The sequence below is a fragment of the Dichotomopilus funicola genome (assembly GCF_033296635.1).
Source record: "Dichotomopilus funicola strain CBS 141.50 unplaced genomic scaffold C8A04scaffold_46, whole genome shotgun sequence".
NCBI classification, from domain to species: domain Eukaryota; kingdom Fungi; phylum Ascomycota; class Sordariomycetes; order Sordariales; family Chaetomiaceae; genus Dichotomopilus; species Dichotomopilus funicola.
The window spans coordinates 142,133-163,154 of NW_026944067.1; the positions used below are offsets into that span (position 1 = coordinate 142,133).

Sequence of the window (21,022 nt, forward strand, 5' to 3'; positions counted from 1 at the left end):
AGCCGGAGGCTGTTGTTAATGCCGTTCAAAAGATGACGTTGCAAGCCGAAAGGGTGTTGCTCTCGCCAACTCGGTTCCTGTATTCCGGAGGCTGACGACGGACTTTACCTAAAGCAACGGTTTGGTGTGGGTGCAGCGTCCACAATCTCGAAGCGGAACGGGAAGCGGCGCCTTACCCCTTCAGGCGTCGCATCACTGTGCATGTTCTTTTGGCCCCGCAACAGCCCGCCTAGAGCCGCTGGGCCACTGCAAAGCCCCTGGTGGCCACCCTCCCGCCCAGGAAAGCCGGGGGTTGGAAGCTTCCTTAATGGATGGATCCTTGCCTCCATGTCAAGTTGAAACGTAGCTTCAACAAACAACCGTCGGCGTGAGCTTTAACTTATTTTCCCGGCTCCCCGTCCTTCAAACCATCCAATTGACTTGGATTTATCACCATATTCTTTCCTTCCATCCGTCAACTCCTGTTCCAAACGCATCAAACCGCCAAGATGCTCAGCTTCAAGCGCCTCTTTGTCGCCGCTTCGGTTATGGCCGGCGCGGCTCTGATGTTCGCCCAGCCCGCCGAGGCCGCGAAAGGCCCCAAGATCACCCACAAGGTTTTCTTCGACATTCAGCATGGCGACGAGCCCCTTGGCCGCGTTGTGATGGGTCTCTACGGCAAGACTGTCCCCGAGACGGCCGAGAACTTCCGTGCCCTGGCCACCGGTGAGAAGGGCTTCGGCTACGAGGGCTCGACCTTCCACCGCGTGATCAAGCAGTTCATGATCCAGGGTGGTGATTTTACCAAGGGCGACGGCACCGGTGGCAAGTCGAGTACGTGATAATTCGGGGATTTCCAAGACAAGTTCAAAGACAATTGTTTATCTGGATGATTGCTGACATTCATGGCTGCAGTCTACGGTGACAAGTTCGCCGATGAGAACTTCAAGCTCAAGCACACCAAGAAGGGTATCCTTTCCATGGCCAACGCCGGCAAGGACACCAACGGCTCGCAGTTCTTCATCACCACTGTCGTTACCTCGTGAGTCGCCAACCGATATTGCGTTACGAACCTTTTCAGATACGAATGTGCTGACATCAACGGATAAATAGTTGGCTCGATGGCCGCCACGTCGTCTTCGGCGAGGTCCTCGAGGGCTACGACGTCGTGGAGAAGATCGAGCAGGTCGAGACTGCCCCGGGCGACAAGCCGCTTAAGACGGTCAAGATTGCCAAGAGCGGCGAGTTGGAGGTCCCCCCTGAAGGTATTCACGTGGAGCTCTAGGATGCTCTCCTTTGATATGTGTGCCAAAACTCCCCGTCTCCCTTGACACCACTGTGGATATACAATAAGATACACACTGCACATTTATGAACTTGCCTCTCTCTTTCCTTCCAATCAAATCTCGTCTGCAGACTTCCCCATGATGCATCCCCCTATTTCTGAGAGGTGATGTACTGATCGTTGGTTCTTTGTTGTTACCGTTTTGTACAGGCATCGATGCCCCTGAAGATGGACCGATCGCCCCTCCCGCTGGAAACAAGCCCGCTCCTGCAGATGAGTCTGGCGACGACTGGCCTTTTCTGGTCAAGGTGGCTCTCGTCGGTATCGTGGTGGCGGTGATTGTGGCATGGCTGCGGTTCTCGCGTGGCCGGAACGGCGCCGGCTATGAGAAGGCCAACGCATAAGCTGTGAAATGTTGAAGACATATTGAGGGATTGAATTATTCTTGTGGTACTACCTATTTTGGACCGGTGTATGATGTGTGTGTTGAGCCCAATATAGTTGAGCTCATCTTTCGTACTCGCTTAGATGCAAGTGGCCCCGTTTCAAGCATCACCATTTTTTCCAACAGTGACAACCCCAAAAATATCCAATCCATTTTAAAGAACCGATTTTCCCGACATGAAACCAGCAAATTGCCAAAAATGAAGGTCCTCACATTGAATTTCTTGACGTGTGCCGTTAAGGCCTGCAAGTCCTCGTCTGACTCGTTCCCCCTTCACCCCAAGGATGCGGAACTTGTCAGTGATGATGTCGAACTCAACCCGCAGTTGTTAGTCAACTTACTGCCCCGTATCGACTGGAGCGCCTTGCGGACAACATCGACAGAGGTAAGTGCTTTTCTTTAGATCTTGTTTACATCAACCACCTCTTCCACAACAGTCAGGGGGCTCCTACTGTCGAACCCCCCACCACCCCCTTATCCACTCCTGGGAAAGTGACACTCTCTTCACGACCATGACAACCTCTCCATCCCCGGGACCATTAATCATTATCGATTTTAACAATTCCCAGCTTGGATTCCCGCAACTTCCAGAGCAACCTCCTTCTGCGGAGGAACTCCAGGCGGACGAGAAGATGCTGAAGGAATTGCACACCCTGCTCATGGAAACCCAGATGAACGAGGGCAAGTTGGTGTGTGGGCATTGCGGACATGAGTATGCCGTACGGGAGGGCATCGCCAACTTTTTGTTACCGAGTCATTTAGTATGAGAGAGGAGAGACAGGCAAGGGGCGTTTCAAAATGGGAGGGTTAACGACGGTTATGACGGAGAACGGAGTAGGCAAACGGAAGGTCACTTTCATGAAGAGAGGGCGAGGTGTGCTACTTTCGCAGGGAGCGACTAGGTATTATCGGACTTCGACGCGGCAACCATAGCGGGAAAAGGATTATCAAAGGGAGGGCGAAGGAAGATTTCAGAAAATTCTAACCATGGATACCACAATTATGCTCAACCCAATAAACTCCGACCCGCGTAGCTACGCTATAGACGATCCAATATCCAGGAACTAAACAGTACATTTCCCAACACACACGCCACGATCACACGATACTCTACAATTGCTTCTTCTGGGCGGCCGGGCCCATGTCCTTGTCAAATGCGCCGTACGACACCTCAAGACTCGCAAGGGCCTTAAGTCCAACGCCCAAGATAGAGAGGATGATGCCGACTACAATGAAGGACATAAAGATACCTTGAACAAAAATTAGTAACGCGCAATTGAAGCAAGGGCGCCGAGGGATGACTTACCAGGTGTGAAGAACTGGTACTTCTCAAATAGCGGACGGTTGTCCCTCGCGTCGTCTGCCTGTCTCCGAGCCGCCCGCGGCGCATCACTCGACCGGCGCTTCAGGTCCATGTGCACCGGCGCGCCGAACTTGGGCTCGTACGCCTTGAACTCGTTCGGGTCCGAGAAGACAAGGATGGTGTAATCATCGTCGTCGAGCACGTCGAGAAGCTGACCGAGGTCGTAATCTTTGAATCCAAGATGTTAGTATGCTTGGCCACTCACACAGACTAGCCACCCACCACCCAACGCAGGATCTTACACACCGTTATCACTCAACGCCACGCCCCTCTCCTTCTCGGCCCCCTCCAGATCCGACGCAGCAGGCAAATGCCGCAACTCGACCTTTTCCACCAATACGTCCCCTCCGCAGCTCTTTTCAATCTGCTCGCGCAGAGGCGCGTCCGTGATCTGCCCAATGACCTCGGCGACAGCCCAGGTGTTCTGCTCCTCGGCCGCGCGGCACAGGTTGGGCATGCGGCATGCGTTGTTGTTGTCGTCACTACGCACGTCGGCAGCGTGCATGTTGGGCTGAGAAACGAGAAGGTAACGCTTGGTCGGGCATGATGCCAGTAAGGACTGGACGGTGGTAAGGACTTGTGAGGCGGTTTGGAGTTGAGCGGCTTGCGGTGGGGAGGAGAGTCTGGGTTGGAAAGATCCATTAGTTTAATTGCTTCTACGACGGTGATTTTATATTGGGTGAATCGCGGATAGATGCGAGGGCGAGTAGGACGAGGAAGCGTTGCTAGCAGAGTGACGGTGTTCTGGATGATTGAGAGGTTGGTATAGGTAGCCATACTTCGCTGTGGAGAGGAAAATGAACGGGGATGAGTCGGAAAATGCATGCGCTTGGGACGCTGCGCAAGCGAGAAAAGCCGCAGATGTGGTGAACTTCATTGTGGTGGCGATTAGTGGTGATGCCGAGCCGTTGCTGTCGTCGGCGTTGTGCAGCAGTAAAGCAGGTTGGTTGGTGATGGATTGCGTCTCGGCCGCGATCCCATGGAGCTGCCACTGGCCGGCTTGCATGCTGCGGCCAACTGCGCGCCGAGTGGATCCCAAGAGGCTATAGTGGGGCGGTGGAGACTGGCAGAAACCCCGATAAGCCGATGCATTGCAGGGGTCACATTAAATTCCATTCTGCCTCTAGCCGTCCGTTTTGCTGCGAGACCAGTGCAACGAGCTAGCCGACGGCCACACCCTCCTGGCTGAGAGCATTCACAATGTTTGCACAGCCAAGGATACGAAAGACCGCACCGCCGCCGCCAAAAAAGAGAAAGACGGTCCATGCGATCGAAGAGATTACCTTCGACCGAGACGCCCGGACCGAATACCTTACCGGATTTCACAAGCGCAAGCAGGCGCGCATCAAGCATGCGCAGGAGGTAGCCGAGCAGAAGGCCAAGGAGGAGAGAATTGAACTCAGGAAACAGGTATGCTATGCTGTAGCCAGGGTCTCTACAATGCGCCATACGCCTAGTTGCCCTAACATGACGACCAACAGATTAGGGAAGACCGAAAGCAAGCCGTAGAAGACCACGTGCAAGCGATCAATAAAATCCTCCGCGAAGCCGAGCACGCGGGCACAGCGGACCAGAATGAGAACGGTTCTGAAGAGGAATGGGGTGGTCTATCTGACAACGATGTAATTGAAGCACCGATTGACCTGGAGGAGGAGTACATAGATGAGGACAAGTACACAACGGTCACCGTCGAAGCGGTTAGTGTTGACAGAGATGGTTTCCACAAACCGACACTCGAAAAGTCAGAGGATGAAGAGGACTCGCAGAACGAACATGGCCCCCCGAACCAAGAAGAGAAAAAGGGTCCCACTAAGACGCCAAAAGAACGGGCCAACAAGAAGCCGAAGTTCCGGTACGAGAACAAGTTCGATAGAGATGTCGAAAACAAACGGCAGAGGGCGAAAAGGAGAAAAAAGCAGACTGGGCCGATAGCGTATTAAAACAACTACACAAAAATAGAACAAGGGCCCTGTCTGGACAGAACACCGTCTGGTGTTCGTGATTAGGCAGCGAGTTGGACGAATGGACCTGCTTGTAGCGCCGCAGCACTCTGTGAATATCGGCGGTGCTAGAAGAACCGCCCCTTCGAAATGCTCCTCGGTCGAGGCAGCATGTTACACGCAAGAAACCCAAATCTGTACCGGACAACTGGACCTGAGGATACCCGCCTCCCAACCAGACCGTGCTCGACTTAGATGGTGCTGATCTCGTTCTGGAAGTCTTCCAGCTCCTTTTGCACGGTGGCGTGCTTCTTGGCCATCTCCTCGTACTTTTGCTCCCACTGATCGCGGTCCTGCTCGAGGGCCTGAACCTTCCGCTCAAAATGTCCAGCCTTGACGTCGGTCTGCCGGAGCCTGAGAAAAGAGGGGGCGGTTAGTACGGCTTGTTCTTATGGGTGCTTGGGGGCGGGGTTTAACCCCCGCGCAGCGTCTGCTTACTTCTCGTTGGCCTCGCGTAAAGTCCTGTCGGCTTCCTCGGCCTCTTCCTCGAGGAGTTGGAGCCTTCGAGTCAGCGCTTCGTTCTGAGTTCCGTGCGCCTGGCCTTCGGTGGCCGATGACTTGAGATCCTTGACTTGGGTCTCCAGTTTCTCTACCTCAGACTCGAGCACGCTGTTGCGGTGCGAAAGGGAAGTAATCTCCTGTTCCTTTGCAAGGTTGTCCTGCTCGAGCGCCTTGACCTTGGCCTGGAGCTCCTCGACCTTGCTGGACGATTCCTCAGCCTCCAAACGGAGCTGGTTCATTTTCTAGAGAGCGAGACATGTTAGTCATCAAATCGAGATCCTAAGGCCTATGTTGCTAAAGGAGCTAATAACGATGGTAAGGTAATAACGATAAGAGTGACGCCTCGTCGTTGACATGATGATACGAGTGTTTTGCAACACCAAGCGAGCAACGTGCGCGATCGTCTCGGGGGGCCAGTGAACCCAATGGTGGGGTCTAGCAGGGGTATAGTTCGCGCGAGAAAAGGGGCGGGGCAGCTCACCTCCTTGATGCGGTCCATTTTTGCTAGCGGATGAGAAAGGCAGGAACTGGGCAGTGTTGGGAACTGAAGCGTGGACTAAAGTAACGAAAAATCGGAAAGGCGATATCAGTAGAAGTTGTGGTTCGAAGGTTGGTTGTGGAGGAAGAAGGTGGTAGAAGTACGGAGTCCTAGAAGGCAGCCAAGCCGTTCCCGTGGAGGAAATGAAGACCAGCGATTGCCCCTCACCAAAACGGCGGTGTTTCCATTTGTTGCGACGGGTGCTGTCACTTGTCTGATCGACCCCACCATGATTAGCCGGGCCTAGCCCGCCCCCATGCCAGCTGCGCCGTTGCTGTGCCAACCCCCAACGACCATTTCCGAAACGGATCCCCAGCCACGCGACGCCGCGAGGCAATGCCCATTGTGCATCGAACTGACCAATCTTGGACGCGAACATCTTGACCGCCAAAACCTGTGAATCACCACGACATCGCCATTCGGGAGGCCATCCCACCGCTCCGCAACGATGCTCGCCGCACATCACGACCAGGAGAATCTCTACAAGCACCAGGCTGGTGCCTCGAAGCAACAATTGCAGGCCAAGACACCTGGTGCTCGCTTCCCGAAGACTCCATTGAAGGTGCCGCTAAACGACGAAAATGTGAACCACGGATTTAATGGGAAGAGTGTGTTGCGAGGCAAAAACAACAATGAAAATGGCAAAGCTGGAAAGATGGCCCTGGTGACACCCGCGGGTGAGTTTTCCTCTCGCGACTAAATCCTTCTACATTGTTTCCATTTTTTAACGAAACATGCAGGTCCTAGAACGGGCCGCGCGCCGCTTGGGAACAAGACAACCAATGCTAAAGCCAGGTCGACGTACCAAACGCCTGGCGCCAAACCTGGAGCGAGCAATTTTGAAAAGAGTGCTTTAAAGCCGACCACGACGATTCGCCCCAAGCAGGCTGCGCCGCAAACCGAATCGTCCAAACTCGAGGTACACGAGGATATTGCCCCGCTACAGGACGAAGAAATCGAATATGCCCCCCCGAACCCGATAGAACCCCTCTACGAGTCGGAGGTTTTCCCCGAAAATGTCCTGACGTTTGAAGGGCTAAACCCCGAGAACATGTTCAATGGTTATTATAAGCATTACTTTAACCGGATGGATGGAGAGGGCAAGACGGCCCAAGACCGGGACTTAGAGGAGCGGCAGAAGCGCAGCTTTGAGAGGGGTGAGGAGCAAATCCAGAAAGATATGGACGACTTCGACTGGAGCATTGGTGATATCCCAGAGAGTAGGGACGTATTCAAGAAAAAGAGCAGCGTTGCACTAGCAGCTGGGGCACCTACCACTGTAAAGACAGTGGTACGACAAGGCACTCGACAGCCCTCAACCGTCGCATCCCGGAAGGCAGCATCGGCCCTCGCAATGCGTCCGAAGCCAGTAGCTGGCTCTCATGCGAGACCAGCCATGGCACCTATATCAGCAGCCACAAAGGCCTCCACCAAAGGATTCTTGCTGCCGAGGCGGAAGGTATTGCAGCCCATAGAACCAGCAAATGTTTCGGGCGGGGGACGAGCAGCATTTTCTGCTGCCTCTCGCAGTACTTTGGGCTATAACAAGGGCCGATCCATGTCGTCTGCCGTCCACGTACTCAGCAGCAACTCCGCTCGCAGCCTTCCCACGAGGCAACCTACTGTAGGCCCCAAGCCTCGCGCGTTTACGCGGACCGTCAGCGCAGCATCGACCAGCTCGGACGCAACCATTACACCCTCCCGTTATGCCCAGGCAACGGAGCAAAAGCAGCCCGACTTTCTATCCATCTTCGACGATGAGGAGGAGGATGGTCTTGGGGGAGGATTGCCTCCGATGGATGATGATGAATCTGATTTCCAGCTCACGGCGGACTTTGAGTAACGCCTCTGGGTTTACTTCCGAATCATAAGGCTGTGATAGTGTCTGTGGGGCCGTTACATGGGATCGCGGCGTTGGTTTGGGCTCCGGATTTTCAAGGCGCGGATTTGGGGGCTTAGTTACGTGTCACAGTGGCACTGTTGGGTGAATGACAGTCACTCATATTATCTTTATTCTAGTCTGCCCTTTGTTGCCCACCTTATTCACTTTATCGCCTTTGTTCCTCCTCTCCCACCTAATAACTGGTCTTGGTATTGAACTCTGCTCGTGCTCATCCGTCGTGATCTTTCGTTACATGAAAAGTGCAAGGAAATTACCGTCTCGACGATCTGTAACATTATCCGCCGGGTTCCGTTGTGTATCGCTTGAAAATTATGGAAACTTTCACAACCACTGGGCCCCATCAAGTAAATCGCCCAATACATAGTACTTCTGGGGGCTGAGGTTCGAGGCAACCCTTCAAACCTTCTTCCATCACCCAGACTCTCTCATCGGGGGCTTGGTTTGACCATGAGAATCAGCTGCACCACTCATTGCAACATGCATCAAGGTCCCCACCGTAATTTTGGGACGCTCTCAAAGTCACAGGCACCCATCGATCTCGTTATGGCGCTCGGACCACCTTGACAAGGTCTGCGTCTGCTCCATTTGGGTTTAGCGAGACAATGGAAACTCGCGACTTCACACGCCCCGAACGGTGCTCAACTTTTAACTTCACTTCAATTTACGATTCACCCTAACGCCTTGCTTTGGCTTCCCCCGCGGACTATTTCCGACCAAAACAAAGCTAAACGCATCGCACGAATTCCCTGCTGCTCAGCTCCCTTTTTGCCGCCCAGCAGCGCCCTTCGCCGGCCCCCAGCCCACGGCGCAGGTCAGCGACGGCCTCCTGGTCGCCAGAGTCGCTTGGTCACTGTCGCGTGAACGGCACATGCGCGCGTAATTGCCCCAGCACACCGCAACTCAATCTCATCAACAACCTCGATGCATGGTAGCTCCCAGTATCGCTAGTGTTCGGGATGATGGTTGGGAAACGTCGGGAACGGCAATAATTACCCCTTCTCGCCATGACGCCGCCCGCTGGTGCGAGTTTCGCCCAGTTCTTCCCCGCCGCGCCACGAGCTGCTAGGGACAGGGCTACAGAACGCGAGAAGGCGAGGGAAAGGACGCAGGAATCTCCACCTACCCATCTAGATGATTCACACAGCTATCACTCACCCCTCGACAACTCGGTTTCCTCTCGCAATGGCGATGGGCCTGGCTCAGGCTTCCCATCAGCTTCTCGCTTGAACGGCAACAACGATTTCCATGTGGCGCATCCTCTACCCGACGACACCGAGTCGCTCGCCGGAGATACATCCAATGCCATTGGATCGGCCAGTCCTCATACCAGTGCAAGCTCCTCAGTATTCAGCGGCGCTACGCGACTTGGCGCCCCCGGCGCCTTAAAACGGACAAATAATCAACTGACACCTCCTACCGCCATCGCGTCACCCTCCTCCTACATATCTACGACCACACATCACAACAAAATGCCTCCAACCGCTTCTCGACATACCGACGGAATAGACGGTTTTGGCTCGATGCTCAACGCATCCGTCCGTGACACCCCGGCTATCGAACGCCTCCCTGCACGCGACCCCGCTCGCCCGATTCAATGCGTTAAGCGTACATATGACCCTCTTGTTGATACCTCTCTTTCGAGTTCCGAAAAGAAAAAGGCGAAACCAATATACAAGGAGTTTGGCTTGGTATGTACATAATGATAATCTCACACTTGGAAATGGGGGGAGCGTCGTCTTGATTGTGGATCAATTGGCTAATACTGCTGCGCATAGAACAATGAAGACGACGCTTCCCCCCCAGACCCACGCCTTGCAAAAGGTGGGAGGCTCAACTACATCAATGTCGACTTCCACCTCCCGAAAGCCCGTTTGCGTCATGCGCCGTACAACCTGAAGCCGTACAAGTATGACCCAAAGACGTCTTGCGGCCCCGGACCGCCGACCCAGATTGTGGTCATCGGTTTCAATCCTTTGATCGCTTTCTCCAAGGTCACAGCTGTCTTTGCTTCATTCGGCGACATTGTCGAGAGCAGCAATAAAATGCACCCAGACACAGGGAGCTACTTGGGTTTTGCTACCTTTCGATATCGAGACAGCAAGCCAAGCCGCTCGCGCCCGATTCCAATTCCCGCGACCGAAGCAGCCAAGCGGGCCATCAGGGCGATGCATGGGAAGCGGATTGAGGCAAGCGCAGTCCGAGTCGAATATGACGCTGAGGGTAGGAAAAGCTCCCGCATGCTAGAGGATGTGCTTAAGAAGGGAAACGAAGAGCCACAAGCGGCAGCGGACGCGAAGATTCCGACCGGCCCAAAGCCGAAAGAAATCATTCCTGGTCCTCCCCCAACTGCCCCCAAAGGGCCAGCGGCGCATCGGGCCGGGGTAGTGAGCGCCCAAGGCGCATGGGTACCGAAGCCTCGGCCGGACTCGATCATCGAAACAGAACCCATCTCGCCACAGCTGAAGCACGACCCTTACCTCTTCGTTGGCCATGAACATGTGCCCGTCATGCCCACCACCGTCGCCCACATGAAGCGACGTCTCAAAACATACATGTTCGAGGACGTCCGGGCCGACCGGTCCGGTTACTACATCGTCTTCCGGGATTCAGGACACGGGCGTGCTGAGACTGAGCGGTGTTTTCGGTCTGCAAACCAAACCGCCTTCTTCACCTACACCATGGTCATGGACATGCATCTGTACGGAACGGAAGGCAAAATACCACATACGCCCGACACCAGGCGCCGCAGCCGTACGCCGGAACATCGGCGTCCTCACGATGATGCCCGATCACACCGGGAAAATGGCCGAAGTCGGCGCGACGACGAGCGGATCAAGCGCGAGGAACACGATCGCCGTCGACGAGAGGAAGAAGCCGACCTGGAGGAAGAGAAACGGCAGAGGGCTAAGAACTACGACCCTGTTCTCGAGGCCAGGGACGTGGTGTTACGGGAGATGAAGGAGCAGCTAATCAAGCACATCCGCACCAAAATTGCGGCACCCGCGCTGTTTGGCTTTCTCGACCCCGTTAACCATGCGGCGAAGCGACGCAAGCTCAATATTGAGGATCCTGTTAGCACAAGGCTGGCTCCAATTCGGCCCGAAGAGTTTGAAGACAAGTCCCCGGTCGGCACACCCAACTCGAGGGCGGATCCCATCGAGCGCCGGACCGCCCGCCTCGACGTATCCGCGTTACCTCGTATTCGGAAGGTGAAGAACGCTGGGCTGAACACGCGCAAGCATGGCTTCAACGACCCGTTCGCACGCAGCCGCCCGGTTGCCAGGCGTACTGCTTTCCGATCTCTCCACTACCGGCTGCAAAGCGACAGCGAGGGCGAGTCTGAAGACGAAGCTGATAACCGGATGTCGCTCGGCCGTGACACAGAGGAACCCGAGTCTCGCCCTCGCAGCCGGATGAGTACGGATGAGGATGTGGATAAGGATGATTATGCATCATGGGGCCCTGGCGAGGACGATTCCATGACTGAGGCTAGCTTTGCACTGGGCGACGGCTCGACGGTGCAGAAGAAGCGAAAGTTAGACCTCCAGGTGGAAACCGCAATCAAACGACAAAAGAAGACGGACGAAGAGCTTTTCGGCGTGACTATTAATCGCATTGAAACATCAGAGTTTCCGTCGAGGGAACCTTCGCCAGACGACATTCTCCTTCCTGATGCAACAGCCGGTGAGGAGAAGGACTCAGACAGCTCCCGGTTACCGACACCTCTGCCTCAAGATGGTAAGACCAAGAAGAAGGCGCCTGGCAAGACAAAGAAGAAGTCTAAGAAGCAACTCTTTGAAGAGAGGGAGGCCCTCAAGCGTCAGCAGCAGGAGATATTTGAGAAGGAAGCCCTACAGCCAGAAGAAGTGGACGAGGCCAAACCGACACCTGAACCAGCGGCCGAGTCGAAGAGGACCAAAGTGGCGCGGGAAGAGAAACCAGAGCTGGATCAGAATCTGTATCCACCAGAAAAGGTGTCCGTTCTTGACCTCCCTCGTGATTTCCGCTTCGATGTGGCGGCCTTGGAGGCGCTGGCGCTTGGGTCCAACGATCAGCCCGACATGGAACAACTCCGCAAGAAGTTCGGTCGCGCCAAGATCGACGATCCTGAACTATGGCTATGGAAGCGGGATCGCATCCGTCAACTCAACTCGGCGGATGGGACGGCGAAAACCCCTGTGCGCATCGAGGGTTACTACGTCCCGAACTCAGCAGGGTGTGCGAGGGCCGAAGGGGTCAAGAAGATTCTCAACTCCGAGAAGTCCAAATATCTGCCTCACCACATCAAAGTCAAGAAGGCCAGGGAGGAGCGGCAGGCGCAGAACGGCAAGAATGCCAAAGACTCGGTGCTTGCGGCTGCTGAAGCGGCCAGGCTCGCAGCAGATAGTCTCGTCGCCAAGGGCAACTCCCGTGCCAACCGAGCCAACAACCGCCGGTTTGTTGCTGACCTCAACGACCAGCGCAAGACTCTGGGGCAAGACTCGGACGTGTTGCGATTCAACCAGCTGAAGAAACGGAAGAAGCCGGTCAAGTTCGCACGGTCGGCCATCCACAACTGGGGTTTGTACGCGATGGAGAACATCCCCAAGGACGACATGATCATAGAGTACGTGGGCGAGGAGGTACGGCAGCAGATTGCGGAGCTACGCGAGAACCGGTACCTCAAAAGCGGAATTGGTAGTAGCTACCTGTTCCGGATCGACGAGAATACGGTCATCGACGCGACCAAGAAGGGCGGCATCGCGCGGTTTATCAACCACAGTTGCATGCCTAACTGCACAGCCAAGATTATCAAGGTGGAGGGTAGCAAGCGGATTGTTATTTATGCTCTCCGGGACATTGCACAGAGTAAGTTTCTCTCTTCCTGGTTCCCAGACACCTATTCACCCCCTTTCATCCCCCCCCCCTGGCCTCCAGTCCAGAACATGAACTAACTGAGTCCCATCGCAGATGAGGAGTTGACCTACGACTACAAGTTCGAGCGCGAGCTAGGCAGCACCGATCGCATCCCCTGTCTATGCGGGACTGCCGCTTGCAAGGGATTCCTCAACTGAATGCCCTACTGCTGCTACTCTACCCCTACCGCCACTGCCTGCTATGGGTCTCTATGTGTAATACTCATAATGTTTTGTTTGTTGATACTGCCGCTCCGGTGCCTTGCCCGACCTTTTCTAGGTTTGAACCATTCACAGCTTCGAAATTGGGAGGCCTCCTCTTTGAGCAGCGGACGTGGACCGGGGAAGTGGGAGGGACGGGAAAGGAAAATGAGAAAGGGATTATAGATCTGCCATGTTTGCTTGGTGCCTGGGCAAGTCGAACGGAGGACCGGGGACTCTCTAAAGCAATGACAAACGGGGGAGACATAAGGTCATTGCTGCTTGACCCGGGAGTCATCAGGATGGGGGCAGCTGCGTGCTTCCCGTTGGACGGGGCATGACGGGCAGCCTAATACTATCGCGCAGAGTTTCTGTTCGTATTTCACGATGTGCTGTGTGATGCTAGTCGGGTTCGGATTGTGTAAATATATATTCGGTCTGTGCAAATGTGTAATCAAAAACCAGCATCAGAATTCGCAACTACATTTGACTATTGGGTGATTAGATTCGACTTCTCCTTAAACAAGCTTACTGGAAGAAGACCAACATAACAACGGTTTCTTTAGTTGTCACACTTAGTTTTGACCAGAACTAAGGTAAGGGACGAAAGTGAACGGCGGTATATGTAATGTATCGGGTTTGCTTGAAATACAATCCAGCCGAAAGGTCCCTAAGCATAATGTGGGCTTTGCTTTTGAGCTGAACTGATAATCCCAGATTTAAGCGGGATGACTCTTTGAACTTATAGATTCTTATTGTGTTCATAAATGCCCAGTATTTAATTACAGCGTACGGATAGCTGACGTGGAAAGCATCGTCAGACCCTAACCCTGGTTCCTGTGCTTACACACAGAATCGGATGGCTGGGAGCGCAACCAACAGTGCGGCGCAGACTCGGGATTCTTGTCCAAAGCTTTGTTTTGGCCTGGGCGGGCTGATCGAGGCAGTTGCGCCTGCCTCCCGGATCCAACGTTAGTGCCTTGGAAGGGAAATGAGCTGCTTGCAGCCGGGAATTGGCCAATTCAGCACTTGCACCCTCCACCCTCTGTCCTCCGATGCTGCGCGTACAACAGGAATTCGATTTCGGGCATGTATTTTGCGTTTTGCACGCGCAAAGAAACACGGGAAACACATAACGGCTTTTGATGCTAAAGCACTTCGGGCCGGTTTACAGCGGCTGCGCCTTGAATGCAGGTGGGACTCCGGCCGCGGTTGAGGCCACGGCCGTCACTGGTTGAGCTGTTGGTTCGAGCTGGAGCTGGACCTGGAGAGCGACAACCCCCTGAAGCCCCAGCAGACGTGCCCCCGCCGCCCGCAGGAGCAGGCACTGGAACAGGCGCTGCATCATCGCCTCCACTCTTGTTCCTCTCGGCGGGCACCGCCCCGGCATCCGACCGGCAGCTCCTTGCCGTTCTGGATCGAGCTGCAAGCGTCCCGCTTCCACCATCGCCCGACAAACCAGCACGACCTCGATCTCCACCATCACTTCCAGCAGCACCACCGCCACTACCGCTTCTTCCCCCATCCGTTCTACCATCGCCGTTGCTGACCCTCACGACCCCCGACGACAACGACGACGACGACCCAGACGGCCGCCCCGCCACGACGACAACAATTACGATTACTGCTGACCCTGCACCAACCCCTCCTCGCGGTGCAATTACTTCGTCGCCCGGCATGGCCCCTGTGAGCTCCCCGCTGCCTGATGCCCACCCGCATCGCTTGCATCTGCGACTGCGCGGTGTAGATTGTCGACGCCTATGCGATCCCAACAAGTTAACTAACACGGCGTTCTCTGTTCTAGTCGAAACCAGACAGTGGCGATGATGGCTTCCACACAGGTATGGACCGAGCACAGCTTGCTCTTTTCGTAGTCTTGAAGATGTAACTGACGGCGCAATAGGCAAGATCTACTCGGTCTCCGGGTTAGTCCACACCCAACAGCTTCCCCGGCCCATCATCGTGTCCGATCGCCCGCACCGGCTCGTCATATAGCTAACCAATACTCCTCTCTTCAGGCCTGTGGTGGTTGCCGAGGATATGGCCGGTGTTGCCATGTACGAGCTGGTATGTGACTAGGAGCGAGCACTTTGGCGGCGGATAACAGTTGTGCTGAGTCTGGGAAACAGGTGAAAGTAGGCCACGACCAACTGGTCGGCGAAGTTATCCGGATCAATGGCGACCAAGCAACCATCCAGGTGTACGAAGAAACAGGTACGTCCCTTTGATTTTGCTCGAAGTAGTACGCACCCGTTCAATGCTGACATGCTCGCCACCACACAGCCGGTGTTACCGTTGGCGATCCCGTATTGCGCACTGGCAAACCTCTATCCGTCGAGCTTGGCCCTGGTCTCCTGAACAACATCTACGACGGTATCCAACGGCCCCTCGAGAAGATCTCGGACATCTCCAAGAGCATTTACATTCCTCGCGGCATCGTCGCCCCCGCCCTTGATCGTGAGAAGAAATGGGACTTCACTCCGACCCTCAAGGTTGGCGACCACATCTCAGGCGGTGACGTATGGGGTACCGTCTACGAGAACTCGTTCATCTCGACCCACAAGATCCTGCTGCCGCCCCGCGCCCGCGGTACCATCACTCGCATCGCCGACAAGGGCAGCTACACCGTCGATGAGAAGATCCTCGAGGTCGAGTTCGACGGCAAGAAGTCTGAGTACGGCATGATGCAGACCTGGCCTGTGCGCGTGCCGCGCCCTTCAACGGAGAAGCACTCGGCCAACCAGCCCTTCATCGTCGGACAACGCGTGCTCGACGCCCTGTTCCCGTCCGTCCAGGGTGGCACTGTCGCTATTCCTGGAGCTTTCGGCTGCGGCAAGACTGTCATTTCGCAGTCTGTCTCCAAGTTCTCCAACAGTGATGTGATTGTCTACGTTGGGTGGTGAGTGGCTTGATACCATATTCTAATATACCAGGCCCAGAAATAGCTGACGTTACATAGCGGCGAGCGTGGAAACGAGATGGCCGAAGTCTTGAAGGATTTCCCTGAACTCACCATTGATGTCGACGGCCGCAAAGAGCCCATCATGAAGCGCACTACCCTGATTGCTAACACCTCCAACATGCCCGTCGCTGCCCGTGAAGCCTCCATTTATACTGGAATTACGGTAGCCGAATATTTCCGCGATCAGGGTATGGACGTCGCCATGATGGCCGACTCGTCGTCCCGCTGGGCCGAAGCCCTGAGAGAACTGTCGGGTCGTCTCGGTGAAATGCCCGCTGATCAGGGTTTCCCCGCCTACCTGGGCGCCAAGCTGGCCTCCTTCTACGAGCGCGCCGGTAAGGTCCAGACCCTCGGCAGCCCCGAACGCGAGGGTAGTGTCAGTATCGTGGGTGCCGTGTCCCCGCCCGGTGGTGATTTCTCCGACCCCGTCACAGCCTCCACACTCAGTATCGTCCAGGTGTTCTGGGGTCTGGACAAGAAACTGGCCCAGCGCAAACACTTCCCTTCCATCAACACCTCGCTCTCCTACAGCAAGTACACGACCATCCTTGATAAGTGGTATGAGAAGGAGTACCCAGACTTCCCGCGTCTCCGCGATCGCATCCGCCAGCTGCTGTCCGACAGCGAGGAACTCGACCAGGTTGTGCAGCTCGTCGGCAAGTCGGCGCTGTCCGACCCGGACAAGATCACGCTCGACATGGCTACGCTGCTCAAGGAGGACTTCTTGCAGCAGAACGGTTACTCGGACTACGATCAATTCTGCCCGATCTGGAAGACCGAGTGGATGATGAAGCTCATGATGGGGTTCCATGACGAATCGCAAAAGGCCATCGCCCAGGGCTTGTCGTGGGCCAAGGTGCGCGAGGCTACCCAGGAGTTGCAGTCGCAGCTGCGCAGTCTTAAGTTTGAGGTGCCGAGCGAAGGAGAGGAGGTCATTTGCAAGAAGGTAGGTCTTTGTCCGCTGTTTCGGGATCTGTATGTTTGTTTGCCGGGATGACGATGATGCTAACACTCTGAAACTAGTATGAGGCAATACAGCAGAGCATGCTGGACAAGTTTGCGTCGGTTGTTGATGAGTAAGTTAGGGGGCGGTGACCAGAGGAACTTGGAACTTGGTGTAGATAGACGACTGTGTGGAAGGGGTTTGTGTGATGGGAATAAATGGAAATCTGAATTTGGATGCATGCTGCATAGTTAGCGTGTCTGGCTGTATCTGTCTTATGAACGGGTGCTCGTGTGGCCGTGGACGTGGCGAAATAAAGCATGTTGTTGTCTCTTCCCACTGTTTCGGCTGTTTGTGTGTTGTCGGAGCTCATGATCAGGTGAGTTTGGAAGTGGTGCTATTACTGAAGTTGGAGGATACCAGACACCGCTTGTCGCACTCTTTAAGGTGCCTGCTGTCATGATTTTTGCCAACAACCCTTATTTTGATGCTGTTTCGGATTACGGTCTGCCGAGCATCCACAAAACCACCGCTGGTGTTATAAGTTCAAAATGATCAAAATCGCCTTTGCATTCATACACTCGTCTATGTCATTATCATTACTCCTAACAAGAAGAAGCAATAAATCCGCCACTAGCCTGCCTGGCCCAAACAACAAACATCCCCCAGAATAAAAAAAGAATATTGGTCGCACGCTCGTCCATGCTTGCTCTGCTTGCTTGCTTGCTTGCCCCTCGCAGATCAGCTTTTATCCAGCACCACCACCTGTTACAACCAGGATATCCTCAAAATAAACCGTAGGGACATAACCCGCCAACCAACCCGTAACCTCTAGTCTGACATGACGTGTATCTAGACAGAAAGAGAAGAAGAAGAAGAAAAAACCAAGTATAAGACATGATATGGTATGACTTGACTGACGTATACCCGTTATGTGCCGACAAACAGGATGGTCATGGGTCATCGTAAAGAAGAGAAGAGAATAAGAATAGAGGGAGAAGAGGTTAATAAAACAAGAAGAGGAAGGGAATGAAGAAAAGAAGGGAATAAAGTGAGGAGATGGGTGGTTTTTTGACTGCCGAAGCTTTTGCTCACCCCAACCAAACCAAATCAACCCAAGCCCAAATAAAAGAAGACGGCGTGGGCCAGTTAGTTCGTAGCCAGTCTTAAGAGTCGTGTGTTTCCCCGTTTCGCCCATTTACCGTTGACCATGCTTCGTTTCCCATTGTGACGCGCAATGTCGTGCCGTACCGTACCGTACCGTACCCGTTTCCATTTTTATGCATTTCGTGTTCATATCCGGGCATCCACCCGTTTTTCATCCACGTCTGTACACTGGCCAGGCTCAACTCCGTGTTTTCCGCTCATGCCATCTCGATAGTCGGCTCAACCTCCTCAGGCGACGCCAGACTGCGCTCCCACTCCTTCATAAAGTCGTCCGCGGTCCGCTTGAGGTTGCTCGGCTTCAGCTTGTTCAAGGCTTGCGGGAGTAGATCCTCAAGTCTCTTGGGACTCAACGAGGCGGGCGAGGCCGACGCTGTCTGGTGGGGGGAGGTGGAGCGCGAGGTGTTGTGGCTGCTGTTGATGCTGCTGCCGCTGCTGTTCTTCGACTTTTGGGTGTTACTGTTTCAGCGAGGCGATCAATAAAAATGTCCTGTGGGGGTGGGAGTTTTGTCTAGAGGGTGTTTGTTTGTTTGCATGTGCGTGGGGTTGGATAGGGCGAATGAGAGTTCAGAGATTAACGGTAGTGGGAGGAGCTGGTATCATGCATAGGTGGGAGGGTAGGAGAAGAGGGGCTTACAGAGACGTATTCTCGCCCTCGTCGGCGCGCTTCTCGGGAATGGTCGGGATGATGTCGCCGTTGACGGTGGTGCCGCTCCAGCGTGGGGAGGAGACGCCCGGGGTGTCCCAGTTGGACCAGTCGTTGTCATCGTAGGCATCGATGGTTAGGGGAGTCCAGGAGAAGCGCTTAGCTCCGCCGCGGGCGCCGGCATCGGTTTGCGAGCGACGGAGGAGACGGGGCCGAGGGAGACCTTGGGGATCGTCGTTTCCGTCATTATTATCCGCGTCCTCGGAAGCCTTGGCTGGGTCGTCAAAAGCGGACGAGAGACGCGGCCGCGGCGCATTGGGCGCGCGGATGGTATCCTGGTCGCCGCTTGACCCCGTGGCCGACTTCATGTTGCCGTCTGTGCCGCGCATGTAGTTTCCCTGTCCCGTGATCGGCTCGTCGCCAACCGTCGCCTGGCGCAGATCCTCCATGAAGGTCCAGAGTCCCGTCTTAAGGTCCTCCGCGAGCTGCTTCACGCCGGCCGTTTGCGTCGTGCGCGCGGCCCAGGATGCGCGCTTGGCCTGTAGGGCGAGCGACTCGGGGCTGTTGAAGCGATCACCGGGTTCAGACGGTCCTGCGCTCTCCGGCTCGTCATCGGTAGTGGCGGAAAACGAACTGACCGGCCGCGTTGGGGAAAGGAGTGATAGAGTGCGGGTATGTCTCCCAGTGAAAACACGCCGCCTGCTCCTTTCTGGGGTCGCAAGCGGGTTGTTCTGGCCGAGCAACGCCTTTCGCCTGTCAATCTCGGCGCTGCGCCTAATTGCAGTTTCATCCTGCAGTTCAGCGGCCGGTCCAAGACCCGCGGCTGGCTCGACGTTCCGGCGTCCAGTTCGCTTCTTGTAGGCTTCATGGGTTGCCCATTGTTTCTTGAGCTTGGAAAGATCTGACTCGGCCCGGTTGAGTTCCTCCCGCAATTCCAGGACGCGGCGTTCCTGCGCTGCTATCGCGGTAATCAGGTCGTTCGGGTCAACGGGGGACATCAAAGCCGGTGTATCAAGGGGTGTTGGGGGGAACGCGGGAGTGGTAGTTGAAGCAGGAGTTGACCGAAGTGGGTAAGCCGTGGGTGGTACAATAGGTAGCGTCAAGGAGAGTCTGTTGGTGCTTCGCGAGGTGGTAGAGGCAGACCGGGCGGACCGGGTCTCCGAGGCGAAGTCTTCTGTCTGTGAGGAAGGCGATGTGATAGACTCGTCCGGGAAGCGTCGTGGCTTCGTGTCGTCACGGCTGCCGGCACGGCTGGAGTGGCGCCGGTCCTCCGGGGTCAAAGCGCCGTTTCGCAGGTTCTCGTCCATGCTTCGCTGGAGGAGCACCATCTCATCCATATCCTCTGTTGCCTGCGATGGACGGCGAGATCCTACGGCCCGTCTCGTGAGGGATTGTGCGAGCTTGGAACGATAATAAAAAGAACGGAGGGGAGAAGCGCTGCGCTGTGTTCTCCGTCGGCTGCCCGGCCGCGGGAAAGTGGCGAATGAGTGTCGGGGGAGTTGATGTGGGTGGTAGGAAGCGTGGAGGCGGGTCGTTCTCCTGGCGACGACGGCGGCCTTGTGGAAGTTGGGTGAGCTAGAGTCGCGAGTATTGAAAAGAGTGTTGGCGCAGGCCAAGACGAGGCAGGTCCTCAATAAGGTCATGGAGAAGAAGAAATGGAAGAAGCAGGTCAGACCAGGTCAACAGCTGGTGGAAACCTCATCTCGCCCGATTCATGCAGCGCTTGGCTCCAATTGGTGAGGCTGCCCCTGACCGCTCACTGGATGACTGGGTAAGGGGGGGCTTGAAGGGTCGCGAGGGGGGCTTTTCTGGGGGAGATTTGGGGGAAATGGGGGGTTGGCCGGATTCGACCCCCGGTGTGCGCGTGGGCCCCAGAAGAGCCAGACCGACAGGGTTTCGGTCTGCCGTTGTTTCGTTTCGTCTCGCTGCGCTGGCAGTGGGTTGCAAGGCTCAAGCTGCTTATTATTGACGTGCGTCAGGGTTCTGGGGAACCTCGCAAGGACCAGGGAACGAAATGGCGGTTTCCAGGCAATGCGCTAGAAAGAAATTCGAGTCGATTGCAACGCCAATTGAGAAATCGGGATACCGAGAAAAACCGACAAAAACAAATCAACTCGTCGAAGGAACTCGGGTGTGATGAACGACAAACTCAAATTTGTTTCGCAGCCTGAGGGCTTATTAGGTCGAGACTTCGGGA

General features: G+C 55.1%; 8 protein-coding genes across 8 annotated transcripts; 5 read left to right on the top strand and 3 right to left on the bottom strand.

The window, feature by feature from the left end:
• Positions 1-488: 488 nt before the first annotated feature.
• Positions 489-2,476, top strand: C8A04DRAFT_38403 (peptidyl-prolyl cis-trans isomerase B; the record flags this gene model as incomplete). Its single annotated transcript, XM_062784225.1, has 6 exons — positions 489-813; positions 895-1,021; positions 1,093-1,244; positions 1,475-1,599; positions 1,993-2,094; positions 2,279-2,476. 6 exons carry the CDS (start codon positions 489-491, stop codon positions 2,474-2,476), a joined length of 1,029 nt encoding a protein of 342 aa, XP_062635669.1.
• Positions 2,477-2,819: 343 nt separating this feature from the next.
• C8A04DRAFT_38405 (BIG/ATPase V1 complex, subunit S1) lies at positions 2,820-3,949 on the bottom strand (the record flags this gene model as incomplete). The annotated part of the gene is made up of 4 exons (XM_062784226.1): positions 2,820-2,959; positions 3,016-3,240; positions 3,319-3,695; positions 3,852-3,949. The coding sequence occupies 4 exons, from the start codon at positions 3,947-3,949 to the stop codon at positions 2,820-2,822; spliced, it is 840 nt and encodes a 279-aa protein (XP_062635670.1).
• Positions 3,950-4,272: 323 nt separating this feature from the next.
• On the top strand, positions 4,273-5,012 carry C8A04DRAFT_30095 (nucleolar protein 12-domain-containing protein; the record flags this gene model as incomplete). The annotated part of the gene is made up of 2 exons (XM_062781250.1): positions 4,273-4,482; positions 4,554-5,012. The coding sequence occupies 2 exons, from the start codon at positions 4,273-4,275 to the stop codon at positions 5,010-5,012; spliced, it is 669 nt and encodes a 222-aa protein (XP_062635671.1).
• A 251-nt stretch (positions 5,013-5,263) lies between these two features.
• C8A04DRAFT_13346 (tropomyosin) lies at positions 5,264-6,072 on the bottom strand (the record flags this gene model as incomplete). The annotated part of the gene is made up of 3 exons (XM_062777673.1): positions 5,264-5,426; positions 5,511-5,815; positions 6,055-6,072. The coding sequence occupies 3 exons, from the start codon at positions 6,070-6,072 to the stop codon at positions 5,264-5,266; spliced, it is 486 nt and encodes a 161-aa protein (XP_062635672.1).
• A 487-nt stretch (positions 6,073-6,559) lies between these two features.
• On the top strand, positions 6,560-7,954 carry C8A04DRAFT_13327 (uncharacterized protein; the record flags this gene model as incomplete). The annotated part of the gene is made up of 2 exons (XM_062777668.1): positions 6,560-6,788; positions 6,852-7,954. 2 exons carry the CDS (start codon positions 6,560-6,562, stop codon positions 7,952-7,954), a joined length of 1,332 nt encoding a protein of 443 aa, XP_062635673.1.
• A 1,064-nt stretch (positions 7,955-9,018) lies between these two features.
• Positions 9,019-13,068, top strand: C8A04DRAFT_38409 (SET1-like protein; the record flags this gene model as incomplete). Its single annotated transcript, XM_062784227.1, has 3 exons — positions 9,019-9,702; positions 9,790-12,862; positions 12,965-13,068. The coding sequence occupies 3 exons, from the start codon at positions 9,019-9,021 to the stop codon at positions 13,066-13,068; spliced, it is 3,861 nt and encodes a 1,286-aa protein (XP_062635674.1).
• A 1,230-nt stretch (positions 13,069-14,298) lies between these two features.
• Positions 14,299-17,152, top strand: C8A04DRAFT_30099 (V-type proton ATPase catalytic subunit A; the record flags this gene model as incomplete). The annotated part of the gene is made up of 8 exons (XM_062781251.1): positions 14,299-14,796; positions 14,915-14,951; positions 15,014-15,035; positions 15,129-15,177; positions 15,240-15,324; positions 15,394-16,009; positions 16,070-17,018; positions 17,096-17,152. 8 exons carry the CDS (start codon positions 14,299-14,301, stop codon positions 17,150-17,152), a joined length of 2,313 nt encoding a protein of 770 aa, XP_062635675.1.
• A 1,227-nt stretch (positions 17,153-18,379) lies between these two features.
• On the bottom strand, positions 18,380-20,468 carry C8A04DRAFT_38411 (uncharacterized protein; the record flags this gene model as incomplete). Its single annotated transcript, XM_062784228.1, has 2 exons — positions 18,380-18,614; positions 18,817-20,468. 2 exons carry the CDS (start codon positions 20,466-20,468, stop codon positions 18,380-18,382), a joined length of 1,887 nt encoding a protein of 628 aa, XP_062635676.1.
• Positions 20,469-21,022: the final 554 nt, after the last annotated feature.